Genomic DNA, 24,998 nt, shown 5'->3' on the forward strand with positions numbered 1-24,998 from the left:
GCTAATTTTGATTATAATAGACTACTCCTGCCAATCATAATTACCTGCAAGCTAACTTGTAAGTGAAGTTCAAATAGGACCATGAACTGAGGAAGCCCACCACAGCCATCAATACTTGACAGATCTAAATGTAGATTTCTGTTAGTTTCCTTGACCTTTTGATACAATATGCCAGTTTACCGCAAACCTTAGTGATTTAAAATGTGAACAGTATAATCAGCTATAAATTAGTTTTGCTTGTGTTAAGCTGTCAGATGTGGATGAAATACACAAAGTATGCTATACAAGGTCATCACATTGCTGCCTACAAACTGCAAACTTGGATTGATTTAGTCCAGTGTTAATTTTTGTAGTTCAGCTTTTACATACTTGGTCATAGCTAACAGTAATGCAATGCTCCTGTCTGATGTATGCAAAAATGAACTTTAATAATTTCAATACTACATTTACACTTTTTAGAAAAATTATCTAGACAAAGAAATGAAATTTTTAGGATGAACTACACCTATTCTGGCTGTATATTTAAAGTCATATTTCATGCGCCTCCTATCAACCAATGTTACTTCCTATGGCACTTTTTTAATCCATGTTCTAATGAAAACTAAATTTATAATGGGGAAATCTGTATCTAAAGATGTCAACATTTTTATCACATACCTTATTCAGATCACTGCTTTTTTTCTGGAAAAACATTGAAATTTCTAATGTCCAAAAATGGTTCTAAATATTTAAACATTATGAAATGCAATGCTATGACAATACTTAATCGCTGAATTGTATTTTAAAGCTTTTATTTTAAGGCTTTAAGCTTAATCAAAAACCTGGACTGGGCATTCTTAGAGCTACAGAATGTATGTATGCTCAGTTTCCCAGTACCATTTACTCAATATTTTATTCCAGCTTATAGCAGTTTCTAAGTTTTACAAATTTATTTGGATCAAAACGTTTAAAAAAAAAACCAAACTATATCAAAGCATATGAGTATGGCTAAAAAAAAGAGGCATGCTGTCGAAGCTTTTCGTCTTGCACTCAACAGGACAGATGCAAGAATGCCAAATTTCAAAGGGAGCAGCAATTTACAGTGCATGAAAAGTGTGTGCTAATTGGCAAGTCGGCTCTGGTCGAGGCGTTGCCATGGACAATGCACCAGGAAACTACTGTCCCCCATGCTTTTGTTTAGTTCAAAAAAGGGCGCAACACCTGGCATGTTGTTTTGCCTGCAGAGGACAGGTCCCTGCATATGAATAGATGTAGCTTCTAGCAAGCATAAGTGCATGCCTGACTGACCATCTTAAATTGGTTGTTAGTGTAATTCTTAAGCACATTCGGGATTGTTCAGTAAGTGCTGTCCAATTGCGGAATCACATCTAAAGTTAGACATTGTACTCAGCCAACTGAGAACAGTCAGTACTCTGCCTATTGCAAGAGTTAGCAAGGATAGCAAGAGTTTCTATAGGTATTTAAAAAGGAAAAGAGTAAGTAAAGTGAGTGTTGGTACTCTAGATAATAAGGAAATGGTGGATGAAATGAACAAATATTTTGCTTCTGTCTTCACTATAGAGGATGCAAAAAATTCCAGTAATCGCTGTAAATCAGGAGGTGGAAGGAAGAGAGGAACTTGGGGAAATTAATCACCAGGGAAGCAGTACTGAGCAAACTGACGGAGCTGCGGCCTGACAAGTCCACGGGTCCTGATGGATTTCATCCTAGGGTCTTAAAAGAGGTGTCTAATGAGGTAGATGTATTGCTGTTAATTTTTCAAAATTCGTTAGATTCTGGAAAGTAGCAAATTTAATCCTTCTATTCAAGAAGGGCAGGAGTAGGCAGAAAACAAGTAACTATAGGCCAGTTATCTTGACTTCTATTGTGGAGAAGGTGTTAGCATCAATCATTGAGGTTATAGCTGGGCACTTAGACAAACTCAAGGTAATTGGGAATGGTCAGCATGGTTTTGTGAAAGGGAAATCAAATTTAACCACTTTATTGGAGTTATTTGAAGGAATAGCATGCGCAGAAGGCATCTGACAAGGTGGCACATAAGGTTATTGTGCAAAGTAGGAGCTCATGGTGTAGGGGTAACATATATCAGCACAAATAGAAGATTAGCTGGCTGGTAGAAAACTGAGTATGCACAAATGGGTCCTTATTCCAATTGGCAGGATGTGGTAAGTGGCGTGCTGCAGGGGTCTGTGCTGGAGCCTCCACTTTTTACAATTTATATCAATGACTTGGATGAGGGGAGCGATGGTATGGCAGCTAAATTTGCCGATGACACAAAGATAGGTAGGAAAATATATTGTGAAGAGGACATGAAGTTGCACACTGATTATAGGTAGGTTGAGTGAGTGGGCAAAAATTTGGCAGATGAAGTATAATGTGGGAAAATGTGAAGGTGTTCACTTTGGCAGGAAGAATAAAAAAGCAGAGTATTACTTGAACGGAGAATTCTGAGACGCAGAGGGATCTAGGTGTTCTAGTGCATGAGTCACAAAGTTACTATGCAAGTACAGCAAGGAATAAAGGCTAATGGAATGCTATCCTTACGAGAGGAATTGAAAATAAAAGCATGGATGTGGTATTTCAATTATACAGGGCATTGGTGAGACTACCTCTCGAATACTGTGCAGTTTTGGTCTCCTTATTTAAGGAAGGATGTAAATGCATTGGAGGTGGTTCAGAGGATGTTTATTGGATTAACCTGAAATGAGTGGGTTGTCTTCTGAGGAAAGGTTGGACAGACTGGGCTTGTTTTTGTTGGAGTTTAGAAGAGTGAGGGGAGACTTGATACGGTGGATGTGGAAAGGATGTTTCCTCTTGTGGGTGAGTCCAGAACTAGGGGACACTGTTTTAAAACAAAGGGTCACCCTTTTAGGACACAGATGAGAAATTTTGAGGGTTGTGCGACTTTGGAACTCTCTGCCTTAGAAGGTGGTGGAGGTAGGGTCATTGAAATGTTAAGGCAGAGGTAGATGGATTCTTGTTAGGCAAGGGAATCAAAAGTTATCGTGTGTAGATGGGAGTGTGGAATTTGAGACGCAAACAGATCTTACTGAATGGCCTACTTCTGCCCCTAATTTGTATGTTCATATTGCAAACAGCGGAAGTGACATGCTACTTGCTATGATCTTCCAGTCATTAGGATGTACAGCCTACAAGCCTGGCATCGCACTGGAATTCATATCACTCATTTATGTGCTAGGTAGAATGTCTTTTTTTGACTGGACAGCAGTATCCTGTTAGTGGAAAATACCAAACATGACTGTACAGTCTTGCTTGAAAGCAAGTTACAAAAATGTTTTAGACTTATGTAAGAAGAACAAGGTGCTTATTACATAGGATTCGTCCTCATGGTTTACTGCGTCCACCTAAGTACAAACTGCCCAAGATGCACAAGTGTTGACCCATTGCACCCTATCTTATCTATGATTAGTTTTCCACAACATGAATTGACCAAATGGTTATGTGAGTGAGTTTTCCGTATATAAAGTTAGATTCTTTCAAAATGGTTGTGAGTGAGTTTTCCATATATAAAATGAAAGATTCTTTCAACTTTGCAAAGACTATATATGACCTACCAATCAATGGCAATACCATCTTTGTGCTTGTTTGGCAATGTGAGCCTGTTCAGTAATGTACAGCTCAAGGAAGCCACAGACATCTGTGTCACATCACTATATCATGGCAATCTATATATGCTGCCATTTTCTAAATCTCTATCCATTGAATTTATGAATCTAGCAACTTGCAGTTGAGTTCAGTTTTAATGACACCATGTATGTCAAACTCGGTGTTGCCATGGAATCCCCTCTAGGCCCAGCTCTCACTAACATTTTCATTTGTTTCCACAAGCAATTAGTTTTCTAAAGAATGACCCCCAACTCCTATCCCCTGCATATTTTTGATACGTAAATGATACATGCAGATTCAAATATAGCAAACTTAAAAGTTTCCTTACAGACCTTTCCTGCTCCTTTGTAATAGAGCAGTCTAATGAGCTCGCTTTTCTCAACATGCTAGTTGAGAAATCGGAGTTCCTGACTCTCTACCGCTTCACATGCTTTAAGGTTGGCCTTATTGCCAATCTTGTAAACAGGGACCAAACAATTTGCTCACTGTATAAGCTTGATGCTGAAATCATGACCACCCCAATCAGATCATTGTTGTATATTGCACACACTGATGCATGGGCTTAAGGCCACTGCTTTTAGCCCTGAACAGTGACCAGTTTACTTCAAATTAGCTTGGAAGGGTAAGGTATCAAAAGTTCAAGCAATAGGTTAAACCAGCCATTTCACACTGCTATGCAGTAGAGTCATACAGCACTGAAACAGGCCCTTCAGCCCACCGAGTCTGTGTCGACCATCAACCACCTATTTCTACTAATCCTACGTTAATCCCATATTCCCTACCTTCCCTCAATTCTCCTAACACCTACCTACACTAGGGGCAATTTATAATGGCCAATTTACCTATCAACCTGCAAGTCTTTGGCTGAGAGAGGAAACCGGAGCACCTGGCAGAAACTCACGCACTCGCAGGGAGAACTTGCAAACAGGAGCTGTGAGGCTGCACCAAAATTCCACCAGCAGTTGTGGGGAGATTTGAACTCATGCCCCCAGAATTATTGGCTGGAGCTGCTGGATTGCAAGCCCAGTGACATGACCACTATGCCACCATCTTCCCTAAAGTAGCAACACAAAATAGTATTTTCCACTAACAGGATGGTGCCGTCAAGCCAAAGAGACTTTCTACCAAGCACACAAATGAGTAACATGAATTCCACTGCAGGGGGGATGCCAGTTATGTCGGCCATCCATCCCAACGACTGGCGGATTGTGTCAAACAGCACGTCCCTTTGGCTGTTTGCAATAGGCACTGACTGTACTCAAGTGGGCTGTGCTTACAAAACTCAGAACACAATGTCTAATTGTAGATATGATTCCGCGATTGAACAGCACTTACTGAACAAGCCAGAGTGTGCTTAAGAATTACATTAACAACCAATTTATGATCACTTATGCTTACTGGAAGCTACATAAATTCAGAACAGACTTGTCCTGTACAGGCAAAAGGAACATGTCCAGGCATTGCACCTTATTTGAATTAAACCAAAGAATAGGGACAATGCCTCTACCAAGCAGCAGCCAGTTTCTCATACAGTATAAATTGTTGCTTCCTTTGAAATTTGGCATTCTTGAGACTGTCCTGATGAGTACAAAATGAAAAGCTTCAACAGCACGTCTTTTTCAATAATACTCAAATTTAATACCAGTGAATATCTTATTCGAATTTGAATTCATTTTTCAAAATTAAATTTAAGCAAACAGCCTCATTATCCACCTGTTTTGTTGACAAATGTAAACATACTTATTACTGACACCAGTGAGCGAGAGAGGGGCAGACTATCAATCGTAATTTGAGTTTTTAAAAAATAAACTTCAACTGGTACATCTTGCTGTGGATTCTTGGCTTCAAAACTGGTAAGATAAAATGTTATATAAGTAAGGCACTCATTTATATTTTTCACAGGACAATGGAATTCAATCCCCAAAACACCAGTTTAAAAAAATCCCGCATACCATTTAATAAACCATGATTAAATGTGACTGATTATCCTCTAACTCACCAGGAGCAATGCCATTCGTTACTCTTAAGAATACAAAAAGTCAAAGTGGTGAAAAATCTGTGTCTGCAATTTCATTTTTTTTGCTGTTTCCTTACTTTAGAGGGGAAAATATGGTTGCAGCTTAAAATTTCTGAAATTGTGTCAAAGAAAAAAACCGTACATTTATATAGTGCTTTTTATGTCTGTCTCAATGTGGGAAATGCAGCAGCCGACTTGCACACAGCAGCCTCCCACAAACAGCGATGTGATAACGACCATATCATCTGTTTTATGTGACTGTGATTGAGGGATAAATATTGGTCCGGACACTGGGGATAACTCTCCTGATCATCTTTGAAATAGTGCCACAGGATCTTTTACATTCACCTGAGCAGGCAGCTGGGGCCTCAGTTTAACATCTCATCTGAAAGATAGCTCCTCCGACCATTCAGTACTGCACTGGAGTATCAGCCTTTATTTTTGTGCTCAAGTCCTACAGAGGCTCTTAAACCCACAACCTTCTGACTCAGAGGTGAGAATACTGCCAACTGAGCCACAGCTCACAGTCAGGCTGTACAAGGAGATAAACATCAGCCTTTCGACAGCTGTCATATTTCTCCTTTTGAGACTGGTGCCGGAACCTTTAAACTGGGTTGTTCAGACAGCATTAGATTAGATGCTTGCTAAGTAAGGAATTACTTTTATGCATTTTTGCACTTACTCTGCTAAGTATTGAACATGGCCTGGATTGATGAGCAAAGATCAGATGCCCCTGCTATGCTGTCACCAATATGACTCAGTTTGCATAGCCATTGTAATAGCTTTTCTAACATGAGAGGAGACCATTTATCACTATACGTTAGATATGAGAGAGAGATGAAGAAATTATATAATAATGAAACATTCATTGAAGCTTCTGATAGTGATACTAGATATGTACAGGATTGAGTTTTCAATTTATTAGCATACTTCATATTCTGATATTGTATTATGTTGGCCTTAAAAAGACATTGGACCAGTACTTAATAAAATAGCACTAATGTTGTGCTATAAAATATCTCTTTAGTTGTGGAAACGGCAGTTCTGATACATATTTCATAGTCAAGTGTTTCAATAGTGTAATTGGGAATGCACATTTCATATCTAAACTTGGATAAATAAGCGCAACTAAGGTGAAAGTACTAGTCTTCAAAACAAGTTGAAATAAATGTATCACTTAGGAAATATACTGACTATTCAATTTCCCCATAGCACAGTAGTACCAATATTTTGGAGTCAATGACACTGATATTTTCAATCCATTTTCTCTATGCAGCTTCTTCTGTATTCTCAGTGATACCTTAAAGGAATGTATCTGGTTTCATTTGCCAGTTTCCAGTAGCGATCCCGAAGAATGAAGGCTGACGACTTAGGCTGTCTCTGGCGAGTGAAGATCCCTTTTCTGTTCCCGTCTACACGTGTTATGCCTGCAAGCAAATGAAGGTCTTAATGTAAGAATTCCTGAACAGAAACCTTCCGAAGAAAAGATTTGTGTTTGCATTACTTGCTGCCTTTTTTCCTCCCACCAGCTTGTATATTTAAACAATATGAAATATTTAACTTTGCAAGAAGACCATTGCCCTTGAATTAGTTACAAGTGGACTTGACAAGTTCTTAAGGGATAAAGACACAGGTGTATGGTTTAAGCTTCTCTAGTGCTGTATCATAGATAAACGTTTTCTTGGTGACTGCTTTAGAGAAGCAGAGGAATTTACTGAGGGAGTGGGAAAAGAGAATCTTTCAGATGAAAGGGCATGGACCTGAAACGTTAACTTTCTCTCTCCAGAGATGCTATGCCTGACCTGCTGAATATTTCCAGTATTTTCTGTTTTTTTATATTAAATGCATTACTTACTTTGGGCAGTCATGAAGTCTGCAAAATTCCAGATTAGTTCTCCAATCAAGTAGTCTTTTCTTTTTTTGTCAAATATCATAAAATATCTCTGCATTACAGCTCTCTGATATTCTTCTGTAAACATTTTTGGGGGATCCTAAAGAGACACATGTACATAATACACTGAAAATCAGTCAACATTAAATCTTATGCATAGCATGCACTTCCTGTGACAGTTATTTCCAACACACCTACATGCCTGTCAAACTTAAATTTATCTCTAGTCATTTCAGTTCTATCTCCAAGGCAAATGCTGTTTTTTTTTTTTTTTTAAACAGCTTCACCCATCTCAAACCCATGTTAAAAAAAAAATCAAAAAGGCTCCTAAGCTGCCCATCCACGTTGTCCTTTCTCATCTCTCTTCTCAGAGGTGGCCTTCCCTCATCCTGTGTTAGTACTCCTTAGTGGCTCTGTAAAATCTGCCTTCCTAGTCTCGACTAGATTTGAAGCTGTTTAAGCACTTCTACAATCGTTATATCCACTGCACTATTTTTAATGGGAATATTTCTATAAAACAGGGATTGAACTAAAGCTACTGCTGTACCACTAAAAGTTCTTCAAACTGTCATGAAATTGTATATTAGTCCCATCACATATTCAAATATATAAGCACACCTTGCAATCTATTCAGCATGCAACTTGTTGTAGACCTACTAGCCAATGTCCTCAATTCATTTCCAGGCCACCTTTTACTGTTAAGTGAGCAAAACAACTGGTGACACTCGTACAATTCAGTCTACTGAATTATCAACCAATACAAACAACTTGACAAAAGCACCATTCCCCCCCCCCCCCACCCCATCCATTTCATCTTTACAAATTATTTAAATTTTTTGTTAAAACATTCATTTATAACACCTCAAAACTCTGCTGCCCTTATCCTATCCCACTCACCTCACCCTGTCCTTGCTGATTTGCATTGGCTCCCAGTCCCTCAACACTCAAAATTCTCATCCTGGTACTTAAATCCCTTCATGGCCTTACCCCTCCCTGTTTCTCACTTACTCCTACCTCACCGTTGGCAACTGTGCCTTCAGTTGCCTAGGAGCTTTGCTCTGGAATTTCCCCACCTTTAAGGCCCTCCTTTAAAACTGACCTCTGACCAAGCTTTTGGTCACACTAAATATCTCTCTCCATATCCATTATTGCCAGATATATTCCTCTGAAGCACAGAGATCTCTTCTATATTAAATGGACAATGCAACTCTGTTGGTATTGTATCAAAAATACAAATCACAATATAACTACACCAAGATGCACAAACATTACAGGAAATTCTTGACTGTTCATAACTAATTGCACAAAAAGAAATTAGGGAAGTATAAACTAGTACTGGGTTAGGTACAACCATGCAATTATTGATTCCTGTACTTACACTGTGCAGTCCTGGAAAACTATCTGCTCCATATTCACTCTGAATAATTGGTTTTTGGTATTTATTATACCAATTCTCAAACTGATTGGTAAGTTGTAATTGAATGACCTCCAAATGGCCTGGGTCATGGTACCAGGAAAAATAGCTGTTCACACAAATAACATCTGTGTACTGCATCTGTAAAAACATGGCCAAACTTTCACTTTGCTAGAAATGTCTTTTTCCAATAAACAGCTGGTAATCTGATACATTTTATTGTATGTTTCAAAAATCAAATCCTTGACAATATACTTTCAACAATACTTCCTTGGGGATTTTCAGAAGGAAAAAGAGTTGCAATACAATCAACAGATAGGATATAACTGCCTAGCAGTGTGACCAGCAACAAGGCAAATTATTAAAGTCTAAACAGCATGAAACATGGATAATATTCAACCTGCAGTCAAACACAAAAGGAGAAAAGAGGTGAAGATCCTCATTTGCCCATGTAATAAATGTTTCTCTTCTATACCGTAAATAACTATTACTCTTTCCCTCCCCCCCCCCCCAAAGTTGTTGTTAACAGAACCCACGTAAAAGAAAAAGTAACCTGTCTTGGGCATTTTGCACACATTGTGCTGAATTTTGTTGAGCTCCTGCCATCAGGCTCCGGGGGGGGGGGGGGGAGCCAGAAGATGGTAGCAGTCGCAGCCTGCCACTGAGCTCGTGCCGGGATTACCGGGCGTGATCATCCTGGCGGCGGCGAGGCTTGATGGTGGTGGCCTGCCACCTCTTGACAATGGGACTCAATTTTAAATATTGAAATAAGAGGACAAAAATACATTAACATACCACTCCTGTGATATTACTGGCTATCCGTGATCTTCTGTGCAACAGCTGGCACTCGCGTGCCTTTACTTTCCCGTCAAGGGAAAGCTGGTGCCAAGGTGGGGAAGGGGGGGAATGAAAACGGGGTCAGCTCTGCATTTCGAGTGTGTGGGGGATGGGGGGTGGGGAAGGGGTGACCTCTGCGTTCAGCTTTCCATTTAAGTGTTTTGCGGGGGAGAAGGGTGTTGCCATTTATTTTCTGTGTACTGGGTTTGGGGAACAGGTCACACATTTATGTAAAGTGTCTCTGGAGGGGGGGGGGGGTGTGGTTCGAGGATTGAACTTTTTCCTCTCTGCAAGTCTGGCAGCCCTTTAAAAATGACACCAGCGCCTACGCAGAAGCAGCTGACACCGTTGCCACTTGATTTGGGGGGGGGGGGGGGGGGTGTGGTCGGAGCACCCTGCGTATGGAAATGGGTCACCGCGTGCTAGATCACAGCAATACAGCAGTGTGTGGGCCGCCATTTATTTCACCCACTGTCACTCCCGGTGGCAGGAGAATCAAATTCAGTCTATATATAATCTCACTGGACTATGTCACTTCACAGATGGACCTCAAAAAAAGGAACCTCTTACTAGCATGACTGAAATGCAGCAATAAATACTCTACCCACCTCAAGCAATCAATTTACATTCAAAATTAGCCACAGCAATTTAGTAACTTTAAAATATTTTATTTCAGCAAAAATAGTTTCCATTTTGGGCATCCTGTATCAGCATTATGCATTCCTTAGTCAATTACATACAGCAATCAAATGAGCAGAAAGTTGCCTTTCCTTCTAGCCCAACACTATACAGTACACATTATAAAAACATGGGGGGGGGGGGGGGAAACCTGATGCAGAACTCCCAGGGTTCTAACTATGGGATAAAATAAATAAATTTTACTGTTGCGCTTTATGTCTTCCGAAATCCAGTGCATTATGCATATGTTGAACAGGTTCAACATTCGTTGCTATTACAAAAACAAATACTGCAGATGCTGGAAAACTGAAATTAAAACACAAAATGCTGGAAATGCTCAGCAGGTCAAGCAGCATCCATGGAGAGAGAAGCAGAGTTAACGTTTCAGGTCGATGACCTTTCATCAGAACAGTTCTGGTGAAAGGTATTGACCTGAAACGTTAACTCTATTTCTCTCTCCATGGATGGTACCTGACCTGTGTATTTATTGTTCATATTCAACATTTGTTGAACAGACCTCTTTTTGTACTGTCAGTCATTTTTTAGTTACTCACAGCTTTGTCATCCTCATAGTTGGTGTCTGTTACAAAGGTTACAGGCCTGGTTGAATCCATTGCTTTAGTATATGATATTAAAGTCCTGTTTAAAAAAAACATACTAAACGTTTAAAGAATAAACAGATTTCACAAAGTTTAAAATTTACTCCAGAAATATTCATGATTTTAAAGCTTAAAGCATGAAATCATTGCAATGCATAGTTCTTACTTGAAGTACTCATTTGCTTGTGGTAGTCCAGATGCTGGTTCATTAGCTACAGACCACATCACTACTGATGGCCTATTTTTATCTCTGTGCACCAGCTCCTTCATTACAGTCAAATGATGAGCGAGGGACTTATTTCCAAAGCTCAGACTTAACAAAAAAAAGAAATGTAAAAGGTTAGCGTTAAAGTTTGTATATACTAATGGACACCTGTGGAAAAGGATATGGTTCATGCTATGTAACAGTTATTAGCTGGGTCACTGATTAATGGCAATTAAGTAAGTTGAATAATGTTTTTACTATGGAGCACTTTAGGAGTGTTCATGATATTGTCAGGCACAAAGTCTATGATTATGTGTATATTTGTATGGAAAGTAGATCTGGGACCTTGATAACTATCTCAGGATACAGAAGATAGGTGAAAGGCCACACCAGGCTACTGCCTGAGTTTTTAAGCCCCCTCCAGAATACTAGCAGCATGCCCAACTATATTATAATTAGCGGATTCTGAGAACTGGGCTAGATGGAGCTTAGTCTTCTGGTGTCTAGCAATTCCTATCTACCTATGTGCACAATGGGTGGGGAAAACTCCCACCCTCCCAGTTCTGTCATAGGAAAATCCAGACTGAAACATTTGCTTAACAGCAATTAGGCTGCAGTGTTCAAGGGACACTTATTAAATGGTATCACGATTTTATACACAGCACATCCCGGGATTTACTGCAAACGGCACTAGAGGAAATTCATTATCTTGCATGCAGTTCTTGTCTGTCTCATTTAAATTTCTGTGCTACGCTTAGAAATAAGGCAGCAAGTTGGATTTCTGTAACCTTTAACTTTGCCTATCAAATTTAAAGGAGAAAGACAGAATTGGGCCTTTCAGCCTGAAGAACAATTAGATTCTAATGTCATCCAGTGTTTGCTTAACAGCACAGAAGCAAAATACTGTAGCTGCTGGAATCTGAAATAAAATCAAAATTCTGAGTATTTCCAGCATTTTCTGTTTTTATTAACAGCAATTAGACTTTGTGTCCTTAAATGGACAGATCAGCAGCAGAATGCTACATTCTGCAATAACATGGTCAAACATGAAACAGCATGTGACTTGCAATAACCAGTGCCACAGGAGACCCATTAGTTCCCTTTTAAATAGTCATCTTTATTGTACAAGAGCTGGCAAAATAAACCATATTTTCTGTAAATGGGAATGTATATCTTTTCCACAATTCCCTCAGTTTTCCCAGTGGAGGCGGGTTAAGGGAGTGGAGAATGAATCAAATTTCGATCTGAACTTGAAATGCTGCTCAATATCAAATATACTCTAACTATATTAATCTAAAATACTTTGAATTAAGTTTAAAACGTTATTTTTCAAAAGAAGCCATTTTTGACTTTGGAAAACAATGGTCTTGTTTCCTTGGTGGGAAAAACAAAATAGTCAATTTTTGCCCTTCGAGGGAATATTGGCTGTAACTACAGTGAGCAATGTGGCAAACCAGTTAAGCAAATATGGATTCTACCAATTTACATATATTTGAGTCATAATCAAACAGCCCGTTTTTGGTCCAGATTTGAAAGAAATGACAATTGCTCACCAACAAGGAAAGCAAGAACCTCCTAAGATTCAAAAAGTATGATTTTGCACAACACAACTGTATTATTTATATCAATTGTAAAAATCCCTTTTCACATGAAATAAAATTAACAGTGAACCAGTGAGCAGCTCATGAGAATTATACCAGCCTTTTTTTTTTTGGAAACTCAGTAAGTATTTCTTACGGATCTTTGATGCCCACGCCTGGGCACTCATCAATGACCACAATCCCATATTTGTCACACAAATCCATTATTTCTTCTGCATATGGATAATGGCTTGTACGAAATGAATTTGCTCCCAGCCATCGAAGAAGGTTAAAGTCCTTGATAATCACTGACCAGTCAAGGCCTTTCCCTCGCATCTGGTGGGTTGGGGTGGGTGAGAATTAATGAACATTTCATATTTAGGCACATTTGCAAAACAATTATTTTTACTCTCCAGCTTTGACGGATGCACGCAATTACAGAAACTGAGACGTTCTCCATTTAAACGGACAATACTACTATTCTCGGCACCTGGCAATTTCTCCATTTTTAGGATTTGTATATCCTACCTAAAATCAGTCATTAGCAACTAATAGATGTAGAGATGATTTAGGGGAATCACAATGCCTGAGGAAGCAGATGGTCACTTTATCAAAGATATAGAAACAGAGCTGAAAGTAGAAATATGGGGAGGAAAAGTTAGCTACCAGTAAGCAGTGCCCACTTCCAACGACATAGAATGCACAGCAAAGAAACAGGTTATTCAGTCCAACTGGTGTTAATTTTCCAGATGAGTCTACTTATGAGCATCCTTTTGATGATGAACTTACTGTTACTTGTAGGAGTAAATTCAGCCCACTTCAAAATCGATGAAATTTATGGTAATAATACTCATATTACCCAATTTATTAGTGTTTGAATGTTTGCTGCCAACAGTGCCACCTTGTTCAAATGGAGATAAAATTGTGAACTAACAAAACTATTTATACTACTTAGTGATCAAAGAAATGGTGCTATAGACAAGGCATAACACACGCAAACAGGGAAAATAGGCAGAGTACAGAAACTATATACTCACATCTGAATCTTCGTGTTTATTTACTCCCTGGAAATAGAATGGCTTTCCATTGATAAGGAATTGAGTCTTGGTAACTTGGACCTTGCGAATTCCTACTGGTAATGTGTAAAAATCTTCATACCAAGTGCTACCAATTTTGCTCTTCATGTAAACCTGGGTAGAAATGGTTTTGGAAAATATATTAAACTAGCAATAGCATCACAGAATTGTTACAGCACAGTCATGTCTGTGCTGGCTCTCCAAAAGATTAATTTACCTAGTGCCACTCCCCTGCCTTTTCCCCATAGCCCTGCACATTCTTCCTTTTCAGATAACAATCCAATTCCCTCTTGAATGCCTCAATTGAACCTGCCTCCATCACACTCTCAGTCAGTGCATTCCAGATCCTAACCACTCACTGTGTGACAAAGTTTTTCCTCATGTCGTTATTGCTTCTTTTGCCAATTACAAATCTGAATTTAGAGATTCTCATGTAATCCCCATGTTCTGAGGAGAGAATAATAGTCAAATTTGTTTTCAAATTTTAATTGGTTGACAGGATTTAGACCGACATTAGTGAAAATTGTGCAGAACACTCCCTTGCCCATTAATTTTCACATTCATTGTCATGTTGACAAGAAATCAGGTTAAACAACTTCAGTGATCATATAAATGTTGAGCAATCTGCTCCATGTTTATTTTGCAACATTTTACAAGTAAAAGGAAAGAATCAACTTTGCTTTGCTTCCCTAGAACATTTGAGGTGGAATGCAAATAATTTCATTAAAAATTGCTACATAAATTTTGAAAATGTATTAACAGCTTTTCAGATTCATACAACACTAGAGACCCAGAGAAGCTGGTATTATTGCATGTCCAATTGTTTTGCTACAGCTACCTAAAGTTACACTACTCTACTAAGTGTTTTTGTGTGTTACAGAGCCTCTAGATTATTTCAATTCCTGGCAAAGTACTATTCTCTTATTGGACGAAGTAGACTTGCATTTATATCGTACCTTTCATGACCACAGGACATTCCAAAGCACTTAACGGCAAATTAAATACTTTTTGAAGTGTAGTCACTGTTGCAATGTAGGAAACAGCAGCCAAATTTGTGCAGAGCAAGCTGCCACAAACAGCAATGTGATAAAGGCTAGATAAACTGTTTTTGTGATGTTGATTGAAGGATAAATATTGGTTAGGACACCAGAGAATACCCTTGCTCTTCTTCAAAATAGTGCCATGGGATCTTTTATGCCCACCTCAGGGAGCAGATGGGGCCTCGGTTTAACATTTAATCCGAAAGACAGCACCTCCGACATTGCAGCACTCCCTCAATGCTGCGCTGAAGTGAAGTGATTTTTGTGCTCAAGTTCTGGAGTGGGCCTTGAACCCACAACCATCTAACTCAGAAGCAAGTGCTACCAATTGAACCATGGCTGACACACTTATTTCTAGGCTCCTGTCTGTTATTTTAACATGATGACTTATGGAAAATTTTGGGAATCTTACCTCAAGGCTATAAAGGTACGCAGGGTTCTCATGCATAAGGTATGGCCACCAGAGAGTCGGTCTATATAATCTCAGCTGTCCAATTGGAGGTCCATCTATGGTTGAAGCAACAACCTGTCCTCTTTGATCATACAACTTCAGTGACAAGGAAAAGTCTGTACTGCCCTGTATGGATACTTTATAATTTACAATCCCTAGAGGAAAGCAGAATCAGTTACTTGAGATTAGAAAGTCTGAAAGCTGCTTGGTTTCTGTGTTCTCCATTTATGCAGACCAAAAGTAGGATAAATTTCAAGCAAAAGTCACACCTCAGCATCCTATTACCAAAACTGGTACTATTCATTAGAGTGATGATACCACTATATGAAATTTTAATGAATCCTGGTATGAATACCATGAAGTTTCATTGCATGATGTTTCTGGTATAGAAAGCAGTGAAGGATCCTTTCTATATCAAGCATTTGTAAGGATTGCACATGCTGTTTTTTCACTGGGTGAAATCAAATCATTCACTGTCGAAATGTCCTACCTGTATCATCTTGAAAGTCTATTGTAATGGTTAGGTCATCTATGTAGACATTGGGCGTGGTATATAGTCGAACTGGTCGATGAATTCCAGCATAGTTGAAGAAATCAAATTGCGTAATTTGCATAAAATAACCTGGAGGATATCTGAAGAATTCCAAAAAGGTGAATTTAACTGGCATGCTAAATGCTCAATACTGTGTTTTGTAACTCTATACATCAAGATACCTTAACATAGACATTACAGCATCACCAGTAACCAAAGTGTCTTAATTTATTATGCAACATGGCGATGCCATGTCAGTTAGAATTCAAATATCTCCTACAAATTAGTGCAGCTTTGTAGTTCTACAACACAATGAGTAAAAAAAATTGCAATGTACAGTATATTTCATCAATGCAACATTTTTAAATATTGTTACAATGAATAAATTAGATCCAAAATAATTAATGCAAGTGATTGGGAACTGTCTCTCTGGAGTGTTTACATTCGAAGCATCTTTGCCCAGTGAGTGTACGAACTCAGAAAATGGTGCTGCTGGTTAGTTTTGCACATCTTCCAATTTTTGTTTTTATATCTTTATATTTATTACTCACCATAAAAGTAACAACAGTGAAGTCATATTTTTAATCATAAAACTGTTGTATTTCATAGCACCATAGAATGATACAACACAGAAAGTGACCATTCAACCCATTGTGCCTGTAGAGCTATCCAATTACATCAGGTACTATTTACTGGACAAGAACAAGCCATTCGGTCCAACAGGTCTACACCAGGGTGTTTATGCTTCAAATCAGTCCCATTCCACTTTACTTCATCTCACCCTATCAACTTATCTTTATATTCCTTTCTCCCTCCCCACTTATCCAGCTTCCCCTTAAATACATCTACTGCTATTTGGCTCAACTACTCCACGCGGTAGCATTCTCAGAGTAAAGAAGTTTCTTTTGAATTTCCTATTGGATTTATTTGTCACTATCTTATACTTATGTCAAGCTAGTATTGAAATCACATTCTAGTTTCCACTTGTTGGGGATTATCTGGAGTAGGGTCCAAACCCTTCGTCTTCTGATTCAAAGGCAGGAATGCAACCGCTGAGTCAAAGGCTCACTCCTTTGGGCTTTTCCTCAATGGCAGGGACCAATAACATCTTGTATTTATATAGTGCCTTTAACGTAGTAAAATGTCACAAGACTGTTGTCAAACAAAATTTGACACTAAGTCACTTAAGGAGATATCGGGGTAGATGATCAAAAGCTTGGTCAGAGGTTTTAAGCAGCTTCTTTAAGGATAAAAGAGAGGCTTAGAGAGGAAATTCCAGAGCTGTAAACCTGGCAGCTGAAAGCATAACCGCAACGATGAAGTGATTAAAAATCTGGGATCCTCAAGAGGCCAGAATTGGAGGAGCGCAGTTATCTCTGAGTTGTAGGGCTGGAGGAGATTACAGAGATGAGGAGGGGTGAGGCCACAGAGGGATTTGAAAACAGGGATAAGAATTTTAAAATCGAGGCCGTGCTTAACCGGGAGCTGAAGTAGGTCAGCGAGCACAGGAATGATGGGTAAACAGATCTTAGTGCAAGTTAGGATACAGCCAGCAGAGTTGGATGACCTCAAGTTTACAGAGGGTAGGGTGAGGGAGGCTGGCCAGGGGTATGTTGGAATATAGTCAAGTCTAGAGGTAACAAAGGCATGAATAAAGGTTTCACCAACAATAAGCTGAAGTAGGGCGAAGTTGGGCGATGTCATGGAGGTGCAAACAGGTGGTCATGGTGCTGGTGTGAATGTGTTCAGAAACTCATCGTGGGGTCAAATATGACACCAAGGTTGTCTGAAGTCTGGTTCAGCCTTAGGCAGATGCCAAGGAGAGGTATAGAGCTGATGGCTAGGGAACAGAGTTTGTGGGGGACCAAAGACAATGGCTTTGGTTTTCCCAATACTTTGTTGGAAGAAATTTCTGCTCACCCAGTACTGGATGTCAGACAAGCAGTCTTGACAATTTAGAAATACTGGAGGGGTTGAGAGAGGTGGTGGTGAGGTAGAGCTGGGTGTCATCAGCGTACACGTAGAAACTGATGTTATGTTCCTGGATGGTGCCACCAAGCGACAGCATGTAAATGAGAAATAGGATGGGACCAAGGATAGATCCTTGGGGAATCCCAGAGGCAACAGTGCAGGAGTGGAAAGAGAAGCTGTTGCAGGTGATTCCTTGGCTATGACTGGACAGATAAAAAATGAAACGTTGGGCAGGCCACATCATTTGCATGCCTGACACAAAACTCCCAAAACCAGCTTTCTACTCTGAGCTCCGTCACGGCAAGAGGCTAGCAGGAGGGCAGAGGAAACGGTACAAGAATGTCCTTAAAGCCTCCCTGAAAAAATGTGACATCTCCACTGATTCGTAGGAATCTCTTGCCTGAGACCGCCCAAAATGGAGAAGCAGCATCTGCGACGGTGCCGGCCAGTTCGAACAACGTCGACGTGCACAGGCAGCGACCAAGTGCAAACACTGGAAGGAGCATTCGGAAACTAGAGCATCCCATCCACTCGCCTCACCAAACACCACCTGCACTATCTGTGGCAGAGTGTGCAGATCCAGAATTGGACTATTCAGTCACCTAAGGACCCACAACCCTGGAGTGGAAGAAAGTCATCCTCGTTTCTGAGGGACTGCCAAAGAAGAAGAGTGACTGGATGGATAAAAATGGAACCAAGTGAGTGTAGTCCCACCTAGCTGGCCAAGGGTGTTGAGGCATTGAGAGTAAGACGTTTTGGTCAACCACATCAAAGGCCGCAGGCAGGTTGAGAAGGACGAGGAGGGATACTTTATCTTTGTCTCAGTCATATGGGCCGTCATTTTGACACTTGGCAGAGGGGAAAACCTGATTGAAGGAATTCAAGCATAGAGTTCTGGGAAAGATGGACGGAATTGGGAGATGACCACAGTTTCAAGGACTTTGAGAGGAAAGGGAGTTGGACATTGCGTGGTAATTTGTAAGGTTGGAGGGATTATGTATTGTTTTTTTCATGAGAGGGGTAACAACTAGAGGCCTGCTCAGGTCAGGAAAAAAGAACCTGACCCGAACCACCGCGGACCCAAGCCCGACCCGACCGAGTCCCTCCAATTTTGCCCTGAACCCACCCTGACCTGACCATCCCTTTACTTACCTTTGGACTCGGAATCTCCACAAGGCTGCAGCACATGCACAATGACGTCATAGTGACGTCACTCGCGCACTGAGCAGACTCAGTTTCATCCCGGACTCCCAGCTCAGTTAAGTTTTTTTTTAAAATTTCAATACTTACTAGCAGAGCACTTACCTTGTGTGTCCGGCCCGACCTGACCCAACCCAACCACCATACCCTGAAGATGGGCCCGACCCGAATCTGACACGTTGTCGGAACCATATCAAATATTAATCAGCACCGTCAGAAGAAAAAGTTCCCTGCTCCCCACCCCTTACACCAAATTCAGCAGAGAGAATATTTCTGGTGACAAAGCATTTCAGTAAAATTCAAGAGTTAAAGATAGAGTTGTAGCTGAATGTTTCAGTATCCTACTAAAGGTTTTATGTTCTCCCAAAGCCTTTTAGCTTAATTAGATAAACATTAAAAATATTGAGATGTAGTTCACTAGCAACCTAAAGATAAATTAATCCCAGTATGACCAACAATACAAAAATCATACTCTAGAATACGACAGAAAACAAATAATGTTTATACTGTCAATTACTGACACTGTCTATTTTATTCGATCTCACCTTTTTGTATTATTCATATATTGAATCCTTCCTGGAGGTAAAGTATATGGGGTAAGTGTGTTGTTTATTGCAATGGTGATTCTGCACTGAAGAGTTGAACTACTTTGAATAACTTTAGTGATGTCAGCTTCAAAAGGAAGGTGGCCACCTTCGTGAGAGGCAACCTCAAAACCGTTTACCCACTGCAAAAAGACCAAACAGTCACATCAATTATGACACTAAAAGTTTCCGCTTTGAAAAACACTAAAGTTAATGGCATTTTTCGTTGATCAAAATCTGCACACAGGATTATATAAATCCTTACCCATTTGTTGCTGTTGTTCTATCCGTAGTCCCAAAGAACCATAGGCATCTCTCCATTAGAGAGAGACAGTTGTTAATGTATACCTTGCGGTTCACCACTCCACAAGCATGGGGCAAGGTGAGGAGGTAGGCCACCATGAACTACCACGGTCGATACAGGGATCGAACCTGCACTGTTGGCATCTTTCTGCATAACACTCTAGCCAACTGAGCTAACTGACTGATACCCACCCTAACCCATTTAAGTTGATATTACTAAAAGCAAAACGAAGGCTCAGTATTTCCTGGAGTTTTTAGCCTAATTATGGCGTAAGAGTAGCATAGTGGCAGCTTTATACTAAAACATTGGTCCATGGGAAATTCCTCAATTGTTGCCCCAATCTAAGACACATCTGCTGAAACTCATTTACATAGTCCCGCTGCTATGAAAAAGTAGAGTTATGCCCAATAATTTTGTTGCAGCACAGCCCAAAGCCATCTGATAAATCAGTGCAACTGAGATTTCTGGAGTTTGATAGTGATTTTCGTTGGATTTTGTTTTGAATTTTTCATACTGATACCTGCACTACACTTAACAATGATGCTGTCAGTCATAGTGCACCTACAATTGTTGGGACTTCTGCCCCTTCTCCCATCCATTCAGAAAGACTAAACAGCTGGAAAGGCTTTCCTAATACTGGAAGAGGAAGAGCAGCATCAAAGCCAAGAGGCTCCGAGAATGAAGCACCATGTCAGAAGACAGCAGCCCACTCTCTAATACCATTTCAGTGTCAGTGCAGTAGTGTTTGTTTTACACCAGCTTTTACAATCCAGTGTAAACAAATAAGCTCTGTAGGGAATTTGGGCGTAAGCTCCTATTGGCAAGATCAGCATAGGCCACTAATTGGGCATTGCTACAGTATGCTAGAGAGAAGACAGACATTTTGCTATTAAAAAAAATTAAACAAATAAAGGAAGTTGCACCATTTCACATACAGCAAAATGACATCCTAGGTGAGGAATTTCAATTAAACAAAGGCCCATGTTATTCATTATGAGTCCCCGCATTGTCCTCTTAAGAAAATCTGTCCAGTGAGGTTTCCTGTAAAAAACCAAGCATTGTGGAGTGGACTGAATGCATTGAAATGTGTTTCACTGAAGAGTTCAGTACAGAAATTTCCTAATGTGGTCCTTATTGCTGAACCTCACTGTACAAATGCACACAAGTTCAATTACCCTAATTTAACGTAGTTTCTGAAAGTACCACAAAAAGCGTGCGTTTTAAAACAAGGTATGCACTTCCGAAAAGCCCCTCTCCATTTAATAGGTAATTCATTTGTGTTATTTTTGACATTAGATATTTGCCACAATGACTGATTTATCAGCCACCAGTATGATTTTACAGTAGGTGGAGTTATCATCTTTAACTCCACAGCCACAAGCAAATCGCAAAACCAGGCTCTTAAAAAGTTAGTAAAACAATAAATAATTGCAGAAAATATTAAAATACCCATCCTAACCAGTGGGTTTGAATGAGTCACTGAGCCATGTAGAACTGGAAGGTTTCATGCACTGTCTGTGCTCAGCCATGTTATCCGTGCTACCATTGGCCTTATCACGTCAACAAGCATTCCCATTGTAGATCACTATGTAGGAACTCCTATTGGAATTACATGTGAACATCAGAATAAGACAGGATTGGACTCAATGTAAAAGGCCGATCTGAACAATGGTCACTTGAATGAAATGCTGGAGTGTCGTGTACCCATAAAAGTGAATACATTAAGGAGTCAATGCCTTCAGAGAAAAGATGGGGACAAAAACTTTCAGGTGGAAAATAAATAGAACATTCATCCTAGACAGACCTACGATTGGAACAAAACACTATTTTAATGTAGCATGCAACCCAATTGTTAAGATTGATCCTTCTAGAGCAGTGCTCAGGAGGAATACGTAAAAAAAAGGTTTTTTTAACAAAACAATTGTTCATTCTGTTTTTCCTCTCTCATATAACGCTTTCTTTTTTCTGCTGTTGCAATAATATGTCAGAAAGGGGCAGAAGAATTTTCAAAACTTCCTGTTTTGTCATCTTTAATGATCAGCAGTGTACTTGCGACAAATTCAGAAACCACCCTAAAAAAAAAATTAGATGTAGGGTCTTTTTAAGATTATTCCAGGGTTTTCACCTCCACTACTGGGGTTCTACATTGACCTTTGACTTGTTTGAATTTGTATATCCTTTTGTGCTATGCTCACAGTTTAATATTAGTATTCCAGATGTATCTTTTCCACCCCTTTATTATTTTATTTTATATCTCTCTCCAAGCTGAAAGCCTGAAGAAACTTGAGCCTTTCTTCATTGCGCAAACATTCAACATTAGGGATTAGCCTCATGGCTCTGCACTGCCGCCTTGTCGGTTACCCGTACTGTAACATTACTCGAGGCGAGGTCGGACCAGAGCACAATGTAGTTTGATCAAAGCACTATGCGGTTTGATCATGACTTCCTTTGACTTTGATCATCTTTATAGATTGCAGCTTTGTACTGAGCAAACATGCTGAGTGTCAAGTCTACTAAGACTGCCAAGTCTCTTTCATCTTTATCCTTAGCTATTTCAGCAGCTTTCATGGAGTACATGTGCCAACTATTTTCCTTCCTATGTTATCGTACTTTACACTTATCTGCATTAAACTTCACTTGCGATTGCTCTGTCCACTTACACACTTTGTCTGGCTCATTCTGTAATTTCTGAGCTGTCATCTTCGATTCCACTACAGTCCCATGCCCAACAACACCCCACTGCCTGGTATAATCTGCATGTCTGGTCAATTTGCATTGTGTCTCCAAATCCTAGTCACTGAATTAGAAGCTACAAAACTAATTTTTCAATAAAAATTTAGACTGCAAAGTTTTAAAACAAAAGGTAGAACTGCATTAATGCCCTGAGCAAAATGCTTAATCAGTTACTTCTAATAGACCCAGAGACTAAATAATGCATGTATACTTCAATTTTGAGAGTTGCAGTTACAGTTCTAAGCACCTGTAATTACATGATTAGTTCACTAGCACATTATAAGCTATAGCTTTATCGCATCAGTCACCTTGCTGATCAAATCACAATTCTAACTGTTACCTGCTGTCTCCGTTCCAAAGAACTTGATATATTCAAATATTTTGCACAAAAATACAATTGCTAGTGAAGATTTTTTCTAAATGTTAGCATAATACAACTTAAGAGGATTAAGAACACTTACAACAATAGAGAAGTAATTGGCACTACCAACACTGAGCACAACTCTCAGTCCAGAGTCAGGTGAAATCCAATGCCTGGGCACCCAAACCTCCTTTTCATACCACACCCAGCCAATGAAATCTCTCAGCTTATGGTCCTGTGTGATGTCGTTGTAACTTGCTGGAACAGGCATATCAATCACTGGTCCAGTCTAACAACAAAGAAAATACCTTGTGATATGGTATAATGCAAACACACAGTTAAGATGCAAATACCTGGTACAGTTCAAAAGGTTCTTCTGATGAGACATAGGGCCCAATTTTAACTCACTCAAAACCCATTTACATAGTGTTAATATTAGGCCCTCTGTTTTTGATGACACTCCAATACATATTGATTGGATACCATAAACAAGAAGTCTTTCAGGGGTGAAGGGCAGTATTTTTTGATCTGATAACGTACATGTTACCTCAAAGGGGAAGGGGGAAAGCTGCTATGTTTTGCATTGATGGAGGGGGGTGGGAGATAAGTTTTGCATCAAGTCTGTAAACATTAAAGGGAAGTCAATAATGTGCAATGAAGCCATCTGTTTTATTTCTCCCATTTATGGGCTGCTGAGAACATCAGTCAGGCCTCACTGGTGCTTCAACTTACTAGGACATTAGCCATCTTGAGGGCTGCCAGGATCTTGCCTTACTTGAGCACTGGCTCCTTTGGAAGCCATTTGAAAGGTATACACGCCTGAGTCAGAAGGTGTGGCTTCAAGTTCCACACCAGAGACTTGAGCACAAAATCTAGGGTGGCACTCCAGTGCAGTACTGAGGGAGTGAAGCACTCCAGTGCAGTCTTTCTGATGGGAAGTTAAACTGAGGCTTTGCTCTCTCAGGTGGATGCAACAGATCCAATAGATTAGACTGAAGCACAGCTGGGGAGTTCTCCAAGGTGCTAGCCAATAATCATCCCTCAAACATCACTAAACACATTATCATTTATCTCATTGCCATTTGTAAGACCTTGGCTGCAAATTGGCTGCTATGTTTCCTACATTACAACAGTGACTACACTTCTAAAGTACTTCATTGGTTGTAAAGCACTTTGGGGCATCCCAAGATCATGCAAGGTGCTACATAAATGCAAGTTGTTCTTTTATTCTCTTTAGAGGTTGCTGGGAATTACCACCATCATATACTGGGATATATGTCACTGATACTTTGCCCTTTTATGTGACAACTAGGATATTATCCTTGTCAGGAGATATAACTTCCCTCAGGGGGATGATGGGGCAGTACCCCTCTCAGCGGGGCTTGGTGTCTGTCCAAGAGAGGCAGCAGATCATTAACCCTATGACTGGGATGTTGCCCTGTTCACTGGGACGTTACCTTTCTCAGGGGTTGCTGGTACCATTTCTCCTCGAATCCCCGGTTCCTGTTCGCGGACTGATCCGCCCGGAAGCTCCACAATCCGCCCAATTCTTTCAGCTCCCGGGAAGGGGTCTCCCGAGGACTCAGAGCGAAGGTAACGCCGAGCAGCAGGACATAAAAAAACCAAACCCCCACCATGCTGCGAGCTGCTGTCACCTGACTTCCGGGAACTGCATCACATGATCAGAAAAGTAACAGTTGAAGTTTCGCTGCGTTCCATGTCAATATCCGAGGGCAACTCCAAGTTCAAGGAGTAATTATGGCAATCCCCTATTTACCTGCAATATCTGTTTCGTCTCTAGTTTGCGTTGTGACAAGAGGTGTAAAAGTTGACCCGTCACATAATGTTAGTGGAAAGAAACAAATCTGCAGAATTTTGAATATGTCAGAATTGTAACA

The 24,998-nt window shown here is 40.0% G+C and overlaps 1 protein-coding gene across 2 annotated transcripts in view; it reads right to left on the reverse strand.

Annotated features, from left to right (window-relative positions):
• The window catches only part of gusb (glucuronidase, beta), a 34,663-nt gene extending 9,665 nt beyond the window's left edge, over positions 1-24,998 (reverse strand). The window contains exons 1-13 of one of the 2 annotated variants that reach the window (XM_068010301.1): positions 24,878-24,998; positions 24,558-24,769; positions 23,201-23,389; positions 19,664-19,845; positions 15,906-16,048; positions 15,377-15,570; positions 13,886-14,038; positions 13,006-13,184; positions 11,230-11,376; positions 11,019-11,103; positions 8,914-9,090; positions 7,500-7,635; positions 6,945-7,071 (exon numbers count right to left, since the gene is read on the reverse strand). In XM_068010301.1, coding sequence (XP_067866402.1) covers positions 6,945-7,071; positions 7,500-7,635; positions 8,914-9,090; positions 11,019-11,103; positions 11,230-11,376; positions 13,006-13,184; positions 13,886-14,038; positions 15,377-15,570; positions 15,906-16,048; positions 19,664-19,845; positions 23,201-23,389; positions 24,558-24,737 — 1,892 coding nt within the window. In that variant the 5' untranslated portion in view covers positions 24,738-24,769; positions 24,878-24,998. Of the gene's footprint in view, positions 1-93; positions 125-6,944; positions 7,072-7,499; positions 7,636-8,913; positions 9,091-11,018; positions 11,104-11,229; positions 11,377-13,005; positions 13,185-13,885; positions 14,039-15,376; positions 15,571-15,905; positions 16,049-19,663; positions 19,846-23,200; positions 23,390-24,557 lie in introns of those variants that run through there. The other variant, XM_068010302.1, reaches the window with a different exon arrangement.

Source organism: Heterodontus francisci, chromosome 30, assembly GCF_036365525.1.
Source record: "Heterodontus francisci isolate sHetFra1 chromosome 30, sHetFra1.hap1, whole genome shotgun sequence".
NCBI lineage: Eukaryota > Metazoa > Chordata > Chondrichthyes > Heterodontiformes > Heterodontidae > Heterodontus > Heterodontus francisci.